General features: G+C 42.2%; 1 protein-coding gene across 2 annotated transcripts in view; it reads left to right on the forward strand.

Moving 5' to 3' along the window:
* The window catches only part of pleca (plectin a), a 145,874-nt gene that overhangs the window by 94,446 nt on the left and 31,295 nt on the right, over positions 1-20,133 (forward strand). For both annotated transcript variants that reach the window (XM_042012539.1, XM_042012538.1), the window contains 9 exons: positions 3,039-3,128; positions 5,612-5,689; positions 7,796-7,888; positions 10,592-10,758; positions 13,968-14,083; positions 14,398-14,504; positions 18,293-18,412; positions 19,413-19,508; positions 19,595-19,722. In XM_042012539.1, the coding sequence (XP_041868473.1) occupies positions 3,039-3,128; positions 5,612-5,689; positions 7,796-7,888; positions 10,592-10,758; positions 13,968-14,083; positions 14,398-14,504; positions 18,293-18,412; positions 19,413-19,508; positions 19,595-19,722 (995 nt within the window). The remainder of the gene's footprint in view (positions 1-3,038; positions 3,129-5,611; positions 5,690-7,795; positions 7,889-10,591; positions 10,759-13,967; positions 14,084-14,397; positions 14,505-18,292; positions 18,413-19,412; positions 19,509-19,594; positions 19,723-20,133) is intronic.

Below are 20,133 nucleotides of genomic sequence, written 5' to 3' on the forward strand. Positions count from 1 at the left end.
TTTGTTCGTTTTTTTACATATTAAACATGATTCCCAGGTTTCAGGTTATAATCAGGCTGCTTAGATTATTATAAAGAAAACTTCCATTTTGAGTTTTTACCCAGCTCTTGCTGACGATGGCCACCTCTGCAGTTGTGTTTACGGGTTTTTCTCTAGCAGGGTGTCTGCTGGATCTCGCTGCACACTTATGTAAATGATTCCTTGTTTTCACTCTGGAACCAAAATGTAAAGAATGACTCTGGATCCATGTGTGTCCTGTTACAGTCTTCAGTTATCTGTTGGATAATCCCCCCCCCCCAAGGCATTTTAGACTCATGGTCACAACAGAATCATGGGATTAAGCCATGAGGCCATGTTGTGATGGTCAGCTTTCATCCGAGCTGCCTTTTACAACTCTTTTCCATTGTGGAAGATAAAAAATAGGTTTTATTCCGTTTAACTCGTCTCATTAAGCATGTTTACGTCAGTAAAGTTATTCTAGCTAAAAGACAAAAGCATCATTTAATGGTTAAATGAAAGAAAGAACTTCTGTTTCCTCACAAGTCTCTTTAGTTTTCCATCTTCTCACATCCGTCTGTTTCTTCTCTCCATCCGTCCTGTCCTCTTCCATCATTTCCCGTCAGCACTGGAAGGCAGAGGTAGGTGCTGCTCGGCCATTTCTGCCTGCATGTCTGTGCTCAAAGGTTTACCTCAGTTTAGTTTTGCTTCTAACCTCCTTTTTAAAACGTCTTCCCTTCTTCCATTTTAACCTTCTGAGTCTTTTCTAACAGTTGTGTGAGTCTTTTCTGTAGAGCAGTGTGTACATGTTCACCTGCAGCAGGTAAAAAGCATCATCTCAAACAGGAGCATGCACAGGTTACTTTTCTTATTTTATCATCTTTGCTGTTTTATGGATGCAGTGGCCACTTCCCATGTAAATATGAAGGTTTATTTATTCAGCTTATGCCATTAGCCAGTGTTTAGGAAAAGCAAAACCTTTTTAGTTAAATATCAGCTTTACTTCTTACCCATAAAATAACGGACAGAGATTTTTTTTTTTCTTATCTGAAGTCTTAATTTGGCCCTTTAACAAAATGTTTAAATAGTTAAATTAATTTGCATATATGCAAAGTATACTATCCTGTTATGTCAAAATTATTGTAGTATGAAATGTATCCATCAGGGGGCAGAAGAGAGGTCAGATTTTATACAACAGCGTTTTGAGCAAAGTTTCTACCAGGTGGTGTTGAAATAGGTCTCAAACAGTTTGTATCACACACACATTAGCTTTTTAAAGGTTAGAATATTTTTCGTATGGTAATAAAAGAAGTCTCTGAAACTTTTTTCAGTTAATAAAGATTACATATGATGTTTTTACAGGAAAATAATCCTCTTTTCGCTTCTTTCTTCACTTTTGACTCATTTAGTTTTCTAAAAAGTGAATATAAAAAAAAGAACTACTTTGTATATAAAGAAAAAAACACATTTCTGGTTGTTAGTTTGGAAGGTTTAACCCCAACATGCAAGCCATATGTTATAATTATGTTATAATTGTTATATATATCTTGCTGAGATTAAAATAATTGAAACCATACTGGTACGATAGCGACATTAGCTTTACTTTAGCAGTGTCCCATGTAAACAGAGTCAGATACGTTGGCTAACGTATTTTTCTGTTTGCTCCTTTCATCGTGCAGAACAGAGGAGTGTTGCACTGAAACGGAGCTTCCAGGAAAACAGGATGGAGATTTTCAGCATTTTCAGCTGTGTAGCATCGTGATTTTTTTTTCTTGTGTGTCAGATGTGACCTTGTATTTTTTCAGGGGAAATAAGTGAATTTATGTTGTTGGCATATTCATTCATCCTTGTTTCATTTCATTTCATTCATTGTTTCATTTTCTAGACCAATTATTCCAGTTCAGGATCACGGGGGTCTGGAGCCCATCCCAGCCATTAGCAAGCGTAAAGCCGGTTTACCTGGACAGGTCACCTGTCCATCGCAGGGACAATACACAGAGGATTTACTGTGACCAATTAACCTAACATCTCATCTCATATGCAAACTCCACACAGAAAGGCTGCTGGGTCGAGCGTCCGCCCAGCCGAGGCTCGAACCAGCGACCTTCTTACTGTGACTGCTAACAGCCACACCACCATGCAGCCTGTGACTGATAATATATTCAGATAAACAGACATTTCATTAATTCATAAGTAACAAGATTTTCAAAAAGATTAAAACTTCAGGAAAACTAAATGGAATTTCTTAATTTGTAAAAACTTTCCAAAACAATAAGATAACAAAAAATAAAATAAAATAAAAATAAAAAAAATTATCCTGTTAAAGAAAAAACAGATTTGTAAAAAATAAATAAAAAAAATGCTTAACTTCCGGCATGTTTGCATATAGCCTACGTAGTCTGCGCACTTCGAAGTGTGCAGACCCTGAATTGGGACACAGCTACAGTCAGCCGTCAGTTATACGGGAGAACAAAAATTTTTGCCAGTTTTCGGATTTGGCTGAAGCAGCTTTTTTTTTTTTTTGTTAGCCATCTGATTGGCCAACATGCTATAGGGGCGGGGCTAGAGTGGTTTGGCTCCTTTTTCCATCATGTTTGGGTGTTGTCATGTGGATGAGATTTTGGTGTAAATGTGGTCTTTTGACGGTGATTTATTTCTTCTATTTTTGTGGCTCATCTCACAAAGTCCAGAGCAAAGTTTGTGAATTTGCGTGAACATGAGTTTCTAGTTGTGCAGCCGAACATTTAACTGCTCGTCATCCTCTCTTTGTTAAGCTTGTGTGTAAAATGATGCAACATCTAAAAGGAATGAGGAGCTGATATAAAAACAAATGGTTAAAAAAATCCACATTTGACAATTTGTCTAAAATGCAAGAAAAAAAACTGAAAATTGATTGTTTTACTGTTTAGTTCTTTATTTCCTAAATATCTAGTTTGATGTTTCAACACGTTTTAAAGAAGCAAATAGATGCCAGAAAAGTTTCTGGAACAGAGACGTAGCAGCAGCTCAGTGACGTTTCTGATGACTTCTTTTCTGTGCAGGCGCAGCGACACATCACCGACCTGTACGAGGACCTCCGGGATGGACACAACCTCATCTCGCTGCTGGAGGTGCTCTCCGGCGAGACCCTGGTGAGACCCGCCCACTCCTCTCTGATCCTCTTGGTTTGTGCTCACATTGTCCTGCGGTCCAGTCTTCCCATCGTGACGTCAGCTCTAAATGTTTCTCTGGATCAGATTTTATTCTGGTTGAGTTCTCGCCTCCACCTCTGCATGTGTTGACTGAGACTTCTGGACATTTCAGTCCATGCCGAGGCCATGCACACTCTTCTTTCTTTAGCCCAGGTCTTTTGGGAACACACCTTGTGGTGATGTAGCCTTAAAACACTAATTTCATCCTTTGCTTCCATCTTGTAACCGTTCTGCATTGTCCTGTTTGAGCCCTGGTTTTTTCCTTTCTCTAATTCCTGTTTGCTTACCTTTGCCCTGACCTCTCCCCTTTGCCTCTGCCTTCCTTTCTCGCGGTGCTCGTGCTGTAGCCGAGGGAACGTGACGTTGTGAGGAACGTGCGGTTGGTGAGTGGCGTCTGGACTGTGGCTGGCCGCCTTCGCGGGCGTGGCATGTGTCACCACCCCGAGTGGCTGCTGGGTTGTGCATGATGGCAGTCACACTCCCTGTTTGTTTGTTTGTTCCTTTCTTTGTCGACATCGTCCTCTTTTCATTTAGCCTGTCAGCTGCAGGATCAGGAGTCCTGTTAGAAGATCAGAGGTGAAAGCTGGTGTTTATCTCTGGGTGATGGAAAGATTTTACTTTAGCTTAAATTTAGTTGCTTTCAAATCCAACTATCCATCTGAGGCACATCTCAGAATTAAAAAATAAAGGACTGAAACAAAATTTTATGCATGAATATTTGTCTACACACCAACAGGGTCTGGACTTTTTCTGTCTAAAGACCAAATAATGTAAACTAGAGAGAAACTACTTCTAAACATCCAGCCAGTTTACTAGAAAATTGATTGCACTGGAAGTCTAAAGGATTTTGGCTACAACAAAACAATAAGACCACAGTTTAAAACCTAAAACCGGGTTTTCTGTAAAGCTTTAATCTGTCATAAACCGTGTTTCTAAATACAACCAGTTCCAAAAAGGTAGTGATGCTGTTTAAAATGTAAATAACAGAATCTCTTTACTCCACGTTTTATTCCAACCAGAACGTAAACTATTATTTTCTGTTCAATTATCTTGTTAACTTCCTACGACTGGAATCTGGAGGCTCCTCCAAACAGCAGAAATCTAACATGCAAAACTAAGACTCAGATCTGAGACGGTTCACTCAGAAAATCAGAAGATTAAAGAACACATTTATTATATTTCAGAAAAAACTTAAATAATTATGTAGAAATATCTTGTTTAGTAAAGCAGACTTTAAAAAAAGAAAAGTGACCGATTTTTTTTATTTGTTGCATTGTTCAGTTCATTCAGAAAAACAAAAAGAAAATTACAAAAAATATCAGATAATTTACAAAAACTAAATTTTGGGAAAAAAAATTAGAAAATTAAAAAAAAATATTTTCTGAAATTCAGCCAAACTAAATGGAATTTATTATTTATTGCAAAAATACTTTTAGTTAATTAAGAAAAAAGATTTTTTTTAAATATCTGACAGATTATTTGGAAAAATTATTTAAAAAAAAATGTTTTTTACTTTTTTTTTAATGATTTTTGAAAAATTGACGGGTCTTTGTAAAATAATTGAGTTACTTCAGAAAATGAGATTAAAAAATTATTTTCAAAAACCGTTTTTTTTTTTTTTTTTTGTTTGTTTTTATTTTTGTAAGATTATCCTGTCTATTCAGCAACAGTAGATTTTTTTCCCCCCAGATGAAGGCAGTTTGCTACTTCTAGTGTTTTTCATTCTGCTTTTACTCAGATGAGACCCAATCCTCAGGGCAGGGGGGGTTTGATGAAAGTTTGTATATTTCCAGATTTATGTCCCGAACACATGGCTTCCTGGTTCTAGTCCTAACCGTCTGAGTTTAATCCAAAGTTTAAATATCAGTTTCTCTCACTGAAGCAACGTTTTTTCACTGCAAGCTGATTTTAATTTGTCTTTTTTTTTTTTTTTTTCTTTCTTTCATATTTGGTAAATTTTCTGCAACCAGGCTTGAGACCGGCTGAAAATGCAGCAGTGCATGTCATGGCTATCACTCCTGGGGTTGCCATAGTAACCCGTGGCCACTAGTTTGATTGGACCACGCTAGAGCTAAAACATCACTCATCGGCCTTCAGCTGACGGTTTGATGTCGGAGTAAAGAGGACTGGTTTCCATCATCACGCTTTCACCTGCAGACATCTCGGCTGGATCTGTCATGCCTCTCAGGGGTGGGGGGTCGGGGGGGTCCAGGGTTAGATCTGACGAAGCTCAAACAGACAGAATTTGAATCCCACTTCAGATTTCCTTTTTTCTGTTTTGGTTTTTAACACACAGTAGAGTAGATCTTTGTGTTTGTGGATGCCTGTTCCTCAGTCATGGGGGGCTTCGCTTGGTGGATGATGTAAAACATCTACAACGTTCCCTCCTCTTCATGCTTTCCGTCCTCTCTCTTCTCTTCCAGCCGCGGGAGAAAGGAAGGATGCGCTTCCACAAGCTGCAGAACGTTCAGATCGCCCTGGACTTTCTCAAACACCGACAGGTCAGTGAAGAGGAAACAGCAGCTTCTTCTGTTTGTTTGGGTCTGTTGTTGTTGAAGTTGAGATTATGCAGGAACCTCTACAGAATGGGTCCATTTGGTTTCATTACCATTCCCCAAACTTCACATTGCAATCAGCCTTCAGAAGACCTGTTTGAGAAGACTCACCAAGAATGGATAGCATCATCGTTCAGAGTAAAATAACTTCATAAACGACCGCTAGCATCAACATTAGCTGTTAGCGTTAGCCATTATACACAACAGTTTATTAATATGTCAATAATTTCTCAAATACTTATATCCTCCTGGTCTGAAGTCAGTCCACAGTTTCTGGAACTGACCCTCTTTCTGATGTAATTTGTTGGAGAATCCACTTTGAACTGGTCCAGGTCCAGTCCAGGTCACTCTGAAACTGGGGTTAATGGTGGGATACCTGCTCCGTACAGCCGGCGCCAGGATGGCCTCCTTGTTCTCACCGTTTTTCACCGAGCGATAGAGATGTGATGTTATGAATGAGTCAGTTCTTTTGAACGGCTCTTTTAAATGAACGATGAGTCGCAGATGTGAACTGTTCGTTTATGAGGCATTCTTTTTACATACAAATTTTCCAGGCTGCCTTCATCACGTGTGTGCCATCATAGGCGTTTGATGTCCAACACGCTCCAATTACATGATGCAACTATGTACAGAAAGGATTTCTATCCAAAACGTTTACTAAAATTTGCACCTTTTCATTTATATTTTTCCTATACTTTTTAAAAGTCTTGTGTAGTAGATTTTAAATAGGTACATATTATTTATGTTTCTATTTTGTGAGTTTTTTACTTTACTGAAATGTCCTTGTGTGGAAGATTTTGGAGTAAAGTTGTTTTACATGGAGGTAATTGTAGCGTGTTTAGTTTTCATTGTACCACAAAGATTTTTGGTGAGAGAAAAAAGTACAGTAGTGATCTGGCTGTCGTGAGGAGATGGAGCCGGCGTATGGAATGATTACAATGGAAAACTCACGCCAAATGAAACCTTATTATTGTTACAGAGATTATTTTCTTGATAAAAATGAGTTACCCCTGACTGAATTCTCATTAAAAAATAAGAATGAGCCAGTCTTTTGAATGGCTCTTTGAAAGGAATGGCTCCTCAAGATCCAGCTCCCTTCAAAGAGCCATGAATCCTATCTGTACTGGGATCAGGTCTGGAGATGGGTGGGGTTGGAGACCAGCAGGTGGGGTTTAATTCTGGTTTGTGATGTGTCATAATCGCGAATGTCTGAAACAGGTTGATCAATGAACTACTTTTAAACTCAGGAAGAGCCTAAACTAGTTCCAGAGATGGTGTTTGGATGAGTTTTTGGTCTTGCGGTGACACTTTCCCGCAGTTCATTACAGTGACCTATTTGATAATATAACATCTTCAGCCATGCATATATTAGAAAAAAAAGGTTTTTATGTTTTGTTTTTTTTATTTTATGTCTAATTAATTTGTTATATTTATTTTCTATTATGTATTTTTATTATGGTTTTTATTTATTTGATATTTAATTGTATTTTTGATTAAGTATTTTTCTTTATTTCTTTTTTTACTATATTTTGTTTTTATATAACTCTAAATAAATTTGGGGATTAAAGAGTCAGAAGTTGACGCTATGCATCTGATGCATCTTACAGAAAGTTAAAGATCAGCACTTTCAGTCTTTTTAGATTATTTTAATTTTCCAACAAATCTGATTGGTCAGGAGGCGGAGCTTTCCCCTGTTTCGATCGTTGACCTCAGAACTTAACCTGGTCCGAAGCAGGTTTTCAGCATCAGTTGCCATGGTGATACAACTCTGTAAACAGTGCTGCTGGAATTTACCTCCAGCAGACACAAATCCTGCTTCATGATTCAGGTCCAACAATAAAACCTGGACTTTCTGTTACGGTTTAATATTCAGATGAATGAAAATGCAGCCATCTATGAGGTCATCAGATTCCTTCATTTCCCAGACATTTAGGAGACGCTCCACATGTTCTTGTCTCTCCAGCCTGAGAAGCTCAGACTAACGTTAGCTGGACATCAGGTTGTTTCAGCTGAGCAAACAAACCAACAAACTCCTGTTTTCCAAACTTTTAGGTCAAACTGGTCAACATCAGGAATGATGACATCGCAGATGGAAACCCCAAGCTGACCCTGGGCCTCATATGGACCATCATCCTTCACTTCCAGGTAAGCCAAGAGATTTGCTCATTAAACTGCATAAACTTGAATGAATCACTTTTCTGGAGTTACATGTGGTGTTTACTCTTCAAACTGCACATTGGTGCATGTTGTTTATGTAGTTTACTTCCATGCATCGTGTCGTGGTGAAAGAAAGAAGAGCAACATTTCCTTTTTGGGTTTGATGTTGACACAGAGGTTAGAAGCCAATCATTTCCAGCTGTGCTGGACGTTTGGCTGCAGTCTGGCTCCTGAGTGCAGCTACCAGCACGTCTGGAAAGCATGAAGAGTAAATACAGATAAAAAGGATTTTCATTCTTTCATTTTGGAAAAGGGAGGCTCTTTTTGAAACCTTCATGATGTTGGGCTCCTCTCAAACAGAAGCTCCTCATTTCAGAACATAAACAGTCTGAGGCTCCATCAGAGGAAAGCATTGGTCAGCGCGCGGATGTTCCCGGAGGGGAAGCAGCTTGTTTAGATGTTCTTTTAGCTGCTGGTTTGGCAGATTCTGGGGAGGCAGAGTGGGAGGAAATGGAGACTTCTTTTTATGCTTTAATGATGTTCATGCTGGGGTGTGTGTGGGGGATTTTTCCCTGGTCCTTCACTGTGACTCAGTGATTCCCATGAAAAGGCTGCCAGGAGACGTGGCATCTCTGGACTGACTCACGAACCTGAAATTCAGCCAAATGTTGTTAGTTTGGGTTTTACATGGAAGTTTGAAAAAGTTCTGAAAAGGATCGTTTGGTGTGGAAAATATGAAAACTGAGACTTCGGTCTTATTTCAGACAGCATGAAGATAATCCAGGTTTCGTCTCGAGATTTTTTTTTGTCACAGAACCCTGATCCGACCCCAGACCATCACAGAACCCTGATCTGACCCCAGACCATCACAGAACCCTGATCTGACCCCAGACCATCACAGAACCCTGATCTGACCCCAGACCATCACAGAACCCTGATCCGACCCCAGACCATCACAGAACCCTGATCCGACCCCAGACCCTCACAGAACCCTGATCCGACCCCAGACCATCACAGAACCCTGATCCGACCCCAGACCCTCACAGAACCCTGATCCGACCCCAGACCATCACAGAACCCTGATCCGACCCCAGACCCTCACAGAACCCTGATCCGACCCCAGACCATCACAGAACCCTGATCCGACCCCAGACCCTCACAGAACCCTGATCCGACCCCAAACCATCACAGAACCCTGATCCGACCCCAGACCATCACAGAACCCTGATCTGACCCCAGACCATCACAGAACCCTGATCTGACCCCAGACCCTCACAGAACCCTGATCCGACCCCAAACCATCACAGAACCCTGATCCGACCCCAGAAGAGTGTTTCAGGGAACAGGAGACATCATTTTCACACATGGATCGACCACCACAGAGTCCAGACCTGATCCCCATGAAGAATCTTTGGGGTGTGCTGGAGGTCTGACTCTTCCATCACTACAACACGACTTTGGTGAAAAATTAACACGACTTTGGATGAAAATAAATGTGACATTGTAGAAGCTGACTGAGACGATGTAACAGACAAGCTGCAGGGATCAAGGCTAAAGGAGGTCCAGCTAAATGTTAGTGTGACTGTTTTTTGGACAGGCTGTGTAATTTATTCTACCCTAAAAGAGCCTTGAATTACCACAGTAACCTGTTAAATTTTATTTCATAAAAACAAATCCACAGCATCCTCCATTCTTCAGCGAACAATGGTGGATTTCCCCCGAGCTCCCCAGGTGACTGCGTGCTAGGAGGAGGTTGGCGTTTCCGGTCTGAGTCACTTCGAGCCCGTTGTGGCACCAAGGGTTCCCGTCTAAAAAAGAAAAATAAAGCAGAAGGAAGAAATGCCTCCTCCACCCTTCCTGTAAAAAAATGGAATTATTAGTTCTGCTCTGACTCACCAGCACTCCCCAAAAACCAAAAATAATACGGTGCTTGTTCCAGGAGGATAAATTTATCACCGTCATCCAAGCAAAAATAAAACAGATCTACTTCGTGTTTTCTGGGTTTTCTGGTGGATTTTCTGCTTCTTTACAGCTTCTGTTTGTTCACATACGAACGAGCTGCATCCTCTTCATGAAGCAACCAAAACAAACTTTTTAAAAGTGCCACTTAAATGTCTGATTGATGGACTGAAGGAAAGATTCTCCCATAATTAAACACTTCGAACCAGTTATTTGTTTTCTATAATGAGAAGAAAACATGGTGGTGTGGAAGTCAGCAGTGGTGTTTTCTCGTGACTCATCCCTCTGCCTCGCAGCTCCAATGAAACTTTCCTGTTCACAGTCCGACATTCATTTACAGCCTGAGTGTTGCTGAAAAGTTTAGTCTGGAACAGAAAAACCAACTCTGTCGGATCAGTTGCTCATAGATATTTTCACACAGTCATATCCACAATGTCTTTTTGTTTCTTCCCCAAAAACAGTGAGTTTTATGGGCTTCATAAGGCCTTGAAATGAGCTGCCTGAGGTCAAACAGCGTGACTCATCTGGAAGAAATCAGCAGCAAAAATGGAAACTTTCTTCTTCAACCAGCAAATCTGTGGTGGCTGGTTGAAGGATCCCAGCAAAAAGCTGAACGGGACTTCAAACCTGGAAAAAATGGAAAACTATTAAGAATAAAAAGTGCATTTGTACAAGTTTTCTTTAAATATGGGTGAAAACCTTCTGCTGAGGTTGTGCTCCTTTCCTCTGCAGATCTCCGACATTCAGGTCAACGGTCAGTCGGACGACATGACGGCCAAAGAGAAGCTGCTGCTGTGGTCTCAGAGGATGGTGGAGGGATACCAGGGTCTGCGCTGCGACAACTTCACCACCGGCTGGAGAGACGGCCGGCTCTTCAACGCCATCATCCACAAACACAGGTGAGGCCTGATGGACCAGGAGAGCAGATATGAAATCCACCTCGTTTCTTTATTTACTGGAAAACAGGAAACAGCCGCCGTGGTTTACTGACACATGTTTCAACATGGGTAATAAGTCCAGTATGTGGGCCAGAACCTGAGTCAGACCGGTTCTAAGCTGTTCAAAGTGCACAGTTTTTATTCTTCATCCCATTCTGAACCCTCTTAGAGAAGCTTTCTGTCATTTACATAAGTGGTTAGGAACACTTCTCCAGGACCCTTGAAGGACTTTCCAAACTTTTCCTTTGGATATTTCTGCTTTTTGTTCTGTTCTCTGTCCAGAGGATCCCACACTGCTTCAATAATGTTGAGATCCAGGTTCTGGTGAGGATCCATCCTTCCATCAGACTTGTTTCCATTGATCTTCAGTCCAGTTCTTGTGTTATGTGACCTACCTCAGCAGAAAAAGTCCAAAGAACAATTTTAAAGGACATTCTGAGCTGAAGAACTGTTGATCCAGACCACTTTAAAAGATTACAGTACAGTCATAGATGAAGAAATGAGGACCGGATCAAAACAAAACGTGGTTTTGTTGCCCTGAAACTTTTTTCAGTCCCATTTTCTGCTTCTAAAACCTGTCCGGACTCGGATCTTGTAACACCGCAGGACATGAATTTACGCACATTTTTAAGCTCTTCTCTCTGACCTCCTGCATATTTCAGGTTTTTCTGTCATTTTTCTTTTTTAATATTTACTGCTGCTGGTTCAGAGGCAGGAATGTCTTCATTCATTCTCTTCACTGACTTGTCAGGACAAAGTGTGGAACGGTTATCACAAAGCAGACCTGAAGATAAATGACTAATGACTTTACACCAGAAATGTACTCCACTTCATTCCATTATGAGGAACAAATGTTCATCTATTCTCATGCAATGCAAATTATGTTGAGTAAAAATGAGTGAATGCAGAAAGGTGCAGCTTAAAAACGCTTTGGGAGTTTTCTGCAGTGAAAAGCTTTTACAGAATTTTCAGTGAGAACCATCATTGCAATCTGAGGGCAGCAAACAAAGAAGCAGGTCAACGCTCTGATTTCTCTTCTGAAAATGGTTTTGGAGTCTGTTTCCAACTATTCAGCTCATCGTCTGCGGTTTAGATCTCATTCACATCTGTCTTTGTTCAGGCTTCGCTTTGATTCAAATGATCAAAGCCGTTGGCTGTTTTGGAGGGAAATCAACTTGTCCAAATGTATCCACAGTCTGACAGAAGCGTCACCTGAACAACAAAACTGAGCGCATTACAACACTTACCACTTACGTTTCTGTTTGCATGTGATTACAGTCTGATCAGTGACTAATCCACAGATTACGTCTCCATTCATACCTGAACAGAGCTTTGCTCAGGTCTTCTTTTACCTGCAGCAGCACTGCTCTGCACCGAGCCTGCAGCAGAAAGCAGAACTCAGCATTTATTGTTACTTTTTCTTGTTCAAACACTCGAATCAGACGGGTCAGTGCACGCCTTCAGATATGGTAGCGGGGTGAAAAGATTTCTCACCATGTTGAGTAAGGCTGTTTCATCCAACAGACTCAGATTTATCATATTACCCTCAAAACGCCTCCAGATTTCCAGCGTCCCCCAGAGCTATCTTTTCTATCATCAGCCGTTTCTCAGGGACAGTATCGTGTAACTCTGTGAGGGAAACTGCTGGATGGCTTATCCTTTAGGTGATCTCTAGTTTGGAGTTTTAAGGGTTAATGCAAAAACCATCTCAAATCTTCACTGACTGAATAAATCAGGAAGCTCCACATGCTAGTTCAAAAACGACCTTTCTGGTCCAAACTTTCACCGTTGCAGCAAAGTGAAGCTAAACAGGCTGCAAATCTCATGAAGACGGTCATAAAATCCCTAGAAAGGAATCTGTAACAGCTGCCCACTCAAATCCTGGAACCCTGCACTGAGTCTGTTTCCAGGATCACTCCATAAGTCTGTATTAAAAAGCAGAGTTGGGATCATTTTGTGCTGGAAGGGGAGTTTTCTCTGACAGTGTGGGTGCATCGCACTCATTTGAGAAAAGGTTTGGCCTGGAGGAATGTTCACTGGAGGCTTGGCAGGTCGTAGCAAAACACTGCTACGCTGTCGACTCTGCCACAGATGCTTTCGATTTAGGAAGAGAAGGATGTGCAGAGAACCCCAGCAGCAGGAGTTACCACCAGATTCACGCATGGATCATACTTTTAATGCGTCTCTATAGCCTCTTTTCAAAAATATATTCTGTATTTTTTAAAATATAAAACCTTTGGAGCCATTAAAAAGTTAGCAGAATGTACAAGCTGAGGAGAAAGTTCAGCTCGAAGAGGCGTCTGAACAGCGCCTCCAGCAGCACGGTGGGCTCTGTCAGCGACCTGGAGGACCGGGTCATCATGATGTGCGAGGACATCCCCAACGAGAGCTCCTTCCACTCGGGCCAGAGCTCCCACAGCCTCGGGGCCCGCTCCAGCAGAGGGTCCCAGAGCGAGGAGCACGAACCGGAGTCTCCCATCATCCGTCTGAGCAGAGACGGACTGTCCTACAGGCAGGCCAGCTACGCGGACCGAGACCCCAGACTTCGAGTCATGCAAGTGTACGGACACGTAAAATGTGGGGGAAACCTGCATGTGGAATTTCCTCAGTTATCTCTGGTATTTCTGGGCATGAGAAGCAGTTTTTATCCTTTAGGAGTTATGAGATGCTCTGCACTTGTTTGTGCATGTCAGCAGTGGCAAAGTTGTCGTCTCAGGGGTGTAAATATGATTTGGGATTTTAATCCTCTCTGGTAGTGAGTCTTGTTTTTTCTTGCCCTTCATCAGAAAGACGTGCAGCTTGTGACCTACCTGCCTGGAAGTAGCTTCATTTTTTACCCTGCTGGAAGAAAGAACCTGAGCAACATAACTGTTTTTAGGGTTTTTGCTGGCTGCAGAAGCAAAGTGTTCCTGCTTTTTTCAGTCATACATGTCAATAGATTGAATATGTTGTGGTGGTTGCCTGTAGATGAGATCTGGGTCTTGCCATTTTGATATTATTTCAAGTCAAGTCGAGTCAAGTCAAAGAGGTTTATTTGTCATGACTTGACTTGACTTTCACAATATTGATGCATTTAATTGAGAATGAAGCCTCTACTTTCATGCCAAATGAATAAAAACTTTATAACCATCTACTAACGGTGCAGCACTTCCTCTGTTTGCTGCCTGCAGACCAACTCTGATTGACATGGGTCAGGTGTACCGGCAGACCAACCAAGAGAACCTGGAGCAGGCCTTCAGCGTGGCAGAGAGAGAACTGGGCGTCACCAGACTGCTGGACCCCGAAGGTGAGTATCAGAATAATCTGAGCAGAAAATCCTGTCGTTTTATTGGTTGAACCTTTTTAAACTCTGATAAAGTTAAACTGGGTGCATGAGTCGAGTTCAGGTTTGTTTTTTTCACAATTTCCTCAAATAAATTGCAAATAAATCCTGACAGTTCTTCCAGTTTCAGGAGTTTTTGTTTGTTTGTTTTAATATTTTGCTTAACTTAATATTTATTCTTTGCTTCTTGAACCATTTTGTAAATTTGCTAATGAAATGTCAAAATGAAGATTTTTAATCCGCTTGTACATTTGTGTTATTCCGTAACGTCTCTGCAGATGTGGATGTGCCCCATCCAGATGAGAAGTCCATCATCACGTATGTCTCCTCGCTGTATGATGCCATGCCCAGAGTACCGGATGCTCAGGATGGAGTCAAAGCCAACGTGAGGCCTCCTCTTTCTTTTTAAAGTTTAATTTAATGAAATGTGATTCAACTTTATTTGTATGTAGACACAGTCCAGTTCTAATCCAGTTAAAGAAAATCCATTTGATCCCCTTTAGCCCAGTTTATAAAAGATTAACCAGTTTATAAAATAATGACTTCACTAAGGAAACAGATTGATCGGATCTGCTCTTTGATTCAATCCTCCATCCTGAGCTACACGAGACAGTGGGGAGAAAAACCTCCACCAGAACCAGGACCAAGAGGAAAGACCTCCATCAGAACCAGGACCAGGCAGGAAGACCTCCATCAGGACCAGAACCAAGAGGGAAGACCTCCATCAGAACCAGAACCAAGAGGGAAGACATTCATGAGAACCAGGACCAAGAGAGAAGACATTCATGAGAACCAGGACCAAGAGAGAAGACCTCCATCAGAACCAGGACCAGGAGGGAAAACCTCCATCAGAACCAGAACCAAGAGGGAAGACATTCATGAGAACCAGGACCAAGAGAGAAGACCTCCATCAGAACCAGAACCAAGAGGGAAGACATTCATGAGAACCAGGACCAAGAGAGAAGACCTCCATCAGAACCAGAACCAGGAAGAAAAACCTCCATCAGGACCAGAACCAGGCAGGAAGACCTCCATCAGAACCAGGACCAGGAGGGAAGACCTCCATCAGAACCAGGACCAGGAGGGAAAACCTCCATCAGAACCAGAACCAAGAGGGAAGACATTCATGAGAACCAGGACCAAGAGAGAAGACCTCCATCAGAACCAGAACCAGGAAGAAAAACCTCCATCAGGACCAGAACCGAGAGGGAAGACCTCCATCAGACCCAGAACCAAGAGGGAAGACATTCATGAGAACCAGGACCAAGAGAGAAGACCTCCATCAGAACCAGAACCAAGAGGGAAGACATTCATGAGAACCAGGACCAAGAGAGAAGACCTCCATCAGAACCAGGACCAGGAGGGAAAACCTCCATCAGAACCAGAACCAAGAGGGAAGACATTCATGAGAACCAGGACCAAGAGAGAAGACCTCCATCAGAACCAGAACCAGGAAGAAAAACCTCCATCAGGACCAGAACCAGGCAGGAAGACCTCCATCAGAACCAGGACCAGGAGGGAAGACCTCCATCAGAACCAGGACCAGGAGGGAAAACCTCCATCAGAACCAGAACCAAGAGGGAAGACATTCATGAGAACCAGGACCAAGAGAGAAGACCTCCATCAGAACCAGAACCAGGAAGAAAAACCTCCATCAGGACCAGAACCGAGAGGGAAGACCTCCATCAGACCCAGAACCAAGAGGGAAGACATTCATGAGAACCAGGACCAAGAGAGAAGACCTCCATCAGAACCAGAACCAGGAAGAAAAACCTCCATCAGGACCAGAACCAGGCAGGAAGACCTCCATCAGAACCAGGACCAGGAGGGAAGACCTCCATCAGAACCAGGACCAGGAGGGAAAACCTCCATCAGAACCAGAACCAAGAGGGAAGACATTCATGAGAACCAGGACCAAGAGAGAAGACCTCCATCAGAACCAGAACCAGGAAGAAAAACCTCCATCAGGACCAGAACCGAGAGGGAAGACCTCCATCAGACCCAGAACCAAGAGGGAAGACATTCATGAGAACCAGGACCAAGAGAGAAGACCTCCATCAGAACCAGAACCAGGAAGAAAAACCTCCATCAGGACCAGAACCAAGAGGGAAGACATTCATGAGAACCAGGACCAAGAGGGAAGACCTCCATCAGAACCAGAACCAGGAAGAAAAACCTCCATCAGGACCAGAACCAGGCAGGAAGACGTCCATCAGAACCAGGACCAGGAGGGAAGACCTCCATCAGAACCAGGACCAGGAGGGAAAATCTCCATCAGAAACAGGACCAGGACAGACAACCACCGTAGACTGGTTGGGGTGGAGAGGACAGGAAAGAGGGATCAACCAGCAGCATAATTCTAATCCAGGGATACCTGGATAACTGAAGGTGCTTTGATAAAACCAAACTGGCAGCCGGTTCCACAGAGAGGGGTCTGATAACTCCGATAACAGAAAAGGTTCGGCTTGTACTTTTAGAACCTCTAGGAACCACCAGTAAACCTGCAGTCTGGGAGTGAAGCTCTGCTGGGAAAAACTGGAACTCTGATCCCTGATGAGATCTTTAATGATGCAGCTTGGATGTTTCATGTAGGATCAGATATCATGACAGAAAGTTTAGCGTTCAACCAGAAGATGACGTGAACCTTCGTCTTTTTGATGTTCATGCAGGTTTCATTAGCTCAGCCGAAACAGCATGACTGTACAGGCTCAGTGAGATGAACACAACATGTTTAGATTTCACGCTCGTACACGGTTTAATCTTTAACATGGTTTCCTCCGTCTGCAGTCTGCTTGTACAGGCTACATCCAAACAGGTGCTGGCCTTGTTGAGAACTCGGGGGTTCATACAGTTTTCTGGAAAGTATGAGAAATAAAACACACCTCTGGGCTTCCCTTATATGGAGTTTAATCCTGTTTTTATCCCCTCGCTTTGGTGAACAGGACAGTTTTAATCTGGTTGAAGCTGACGGACGCTCACTCATGCAGAACAGCTGATGGCTGACATGGTGGAAGTTCAAAACTGAAACCAAGTGGACCATCAGATTTTCCACATATACATTTTAAATAATTGAAGCTTGCAAATGCAAAAAAATGTTGAATTTTAAAACAACACACTCAGTAGAAGTTGTTCTATAGTCAAATAAAGACAGAAAAGTTTCTAGAACACCCAGTAGCATAGTTGCCGTTAACTGGTGACAGGTGAGGGTGTCAAGATTGGATATAAAAGCAGCATCCGCCAAAGGTTTAGTCTTTCCTGGCAAAGATGGGTCGTGGCTCACCACTTGGTCCAAACTCCATCAGAGAACCATCCAGTAATATTTTTCATGGCAGATTGTAACTTTGGTCTTTCAGCCTCTGCAGAGCAGAATGTTCTGGGGAAACCTCAGTGTTGAAAGGACAAGGACAGAAACCATCACAACACCATGATCAATAGAGCCACATGGACTCAGGTAGACCGGGAGAACCATTTTCACTCAACACAGTCCACCACTGCATCCAGAACCAGAACCTCCAAACAAAAAACAGCAGCTCATCTCAGATGGACAGTCAGTGGACACGTGTCCTGTGGTCCAGTGAGTCCACGATTTAGCTGCTTTTGGAACAAACTGATGTTTGATTAAATGTTCCAATGATGATAAAGCTCCTCCAGGCTGTCATCAGAGAGCTGTGATGGAATGAAGAACATCAGCGTCCATGGAGGACTTCACCTGTGTGAAGGCACCACTGATGCAGAACTGGATGTTGTAGTTTTGCAGACATGCAGGAAAAGTGAGACACATGCTAAACATATGTCTGACATATGGGAGAGACATGTTAGATCCACCGACTTGGCTCTCACATGAACCAGAACTAGATAACAACCTGTAGAGCAGCTGAAGTCTTGGATTCAGCAGGAATGGACAAAAAAACTAAAACTTTCAGGATCCTCAGTTCACTGAAAATTCTCATTAAAAGCAAGCTGATGGAACACAATAGAAACATGGCTCTATCCAGCCTTTACTGTGCTACTGCAGCAGAATCAGTGAAGTTGACCAGTGAAGACATTAAACATCATTTATTTGTATTTGTTTAGTTGCATCTCGGAGCTAGAAGCTATGAGGTGAAATTATGATGGATGCTGATAAAAACGTCTGATCTGCATCCTCTTTGTGTTTCTGCTGAACGTCTTCAGGAGCTGGAGCTGCGCTGGCAGGAATACTACGAGGTGGTCACCATGCTGCTGCAGTGGATCAGACACCACGTCCTGGTCTTCGAAGAGAGGAAGTTTCCCACCAGCTACGAGGAGATCGAGGTGATTTGAGTTACATCTCCAGCCTGAAAACAAATAACTGCTAGTTTCACAGGGTGTAACGTCAGATGTGTGGTATTCACCGAAAGTCCAGAATCTCAGCTAAAAAAAAATATCACCACCACTTATAGTTACGACAACAAAGTATTTAAAAAGCAGGTAAAAAAGATTTAGCAAAAATACATACACACTAATTATGGATCCGCCTTACAGTATTTACATGGACAAACTATCTTTACTGGAAGCACAAAACTGTAAGTTTCATCGTCTCCGACCAAGATTCACTAAACCAGAAGCAGAAGAAGCAAAATTCTGCTTCACATTAAAACAAAACAAAAAAAATCATCATGAACTTTGTTGTTTTGCCTCCAGAACTTCGATCCACCGGGATAAACCCACATTTACTGAAAAACTCCATCTCCCAGAGTCCACGAAGAACAGTTTCCTGTCCAAAAATCACTATTTTCTACCCGGTTACATGGATTTGATTGGACGAAGACAAGTGTCAATCATTCTGTGTCACAGATAGTTCCCTCGTTACCGTCGCTGATTGGTGATATGGATGTAACCATGGCGACGTCAGTGTAATTCTTCTGCATCCAACGATTAAAATGGGGGGTCATTTTGCAAATTGGCCGATCGAAGCCTGAATTACGAAGAGATTTACAGTCTTCACAGATTATGTCCACATGTTGATTCATGGTTTTCTGGAGTTTTTTTTATCCACTGCAGCACTTTCAAAGGGGTTTTGTATTCCATAAAATGCAAAATAAAAAATATAAGGCCAAAAGAAAATATTTATTTTCTACTATGTTCCATCCGCATTTGTTGCTTCCACATCTAATATAATCTAACAAGTGTTAGCATTATTTTATACCAGTCTGGTTTACAGAGGGTTTATAACTGCAGAGAAATAACCAATTCTTATTGGGTCATTTTTTGAGCAGAAACATCGGGTGTAAAAAGACTCTTGAATTAATTCATCGTTTTTTTAATCCTGCAGATTCTTTGGCGTCAGTTCCTGAAATTCAAGGAGACAGAGCTTCCTGCCAAAGAGGCGGACAAGAACCGCTCCAAGCACATCTTCAAGTCTTTTGAGGTGACTTTTCTCCACAGATCAGTGATCTTCTCAGCTGAGAGTGGAATTTAAAAAGTGACCGTGATGTGTGCGGTTTGTCGATACAGGGTGCAGTCCAGGCCGGTCAGGTCAAAGTGCCTCCCGGTTACCATCCCTTCGACGTGGAGAAGGAATGGGGCCGTCTGCATGTGGCTATTCTGGAAAGAGAGCGTCTCCTCAGGACTGAATTTGAGAGGTAACCGGGCCACAAAGCGAACCTCATCACATGTTCTCTGTTCCCATAGTAAAACCCACAAAGCACCACGAGGATGACTCATTTCCTGACGACAGAATCCACATTGGTAACAACATTAAGTGGAGCTTGCTTTGCAGGGAAGGAAATAAAAAGGAAATTAAGAGAAACACATGATGACAATGCTGTCATGGCAACAGTCTTCACATAATAAGGTCCTCTGATAGTCACTCAAACATATTGTGAATCACATGCTAGGCAGGGCGTAGCTTTGGAGCTGTAGCAGGACGTGAGAAAGTTGTCTCATCTGTGAGGGCAGATAGAGCTCAGGAGGAGTCTCATCATGGCTTTCATGCATCAGGGATATCAGTATTTATTCCTCAAGAGGACGGAGTGAGTGAATGTGTTTATTTT

The sequence above is a fragment of the Melanotaenia boesemani genome, chromosome 17 (assembly GCF_017639745.1).
Source record: "Melanotaenia boesemani isolate fMelBoe1 chromosome 17, fMelBoe1.pri, whole genome shotgun sequence".
NCBI lineage: Eukaryota > Metazoa > Chordata > Actinopteri > Atheriniformes > Melanotaeniidae > Melanotaenia > Melanotaenia boesemani.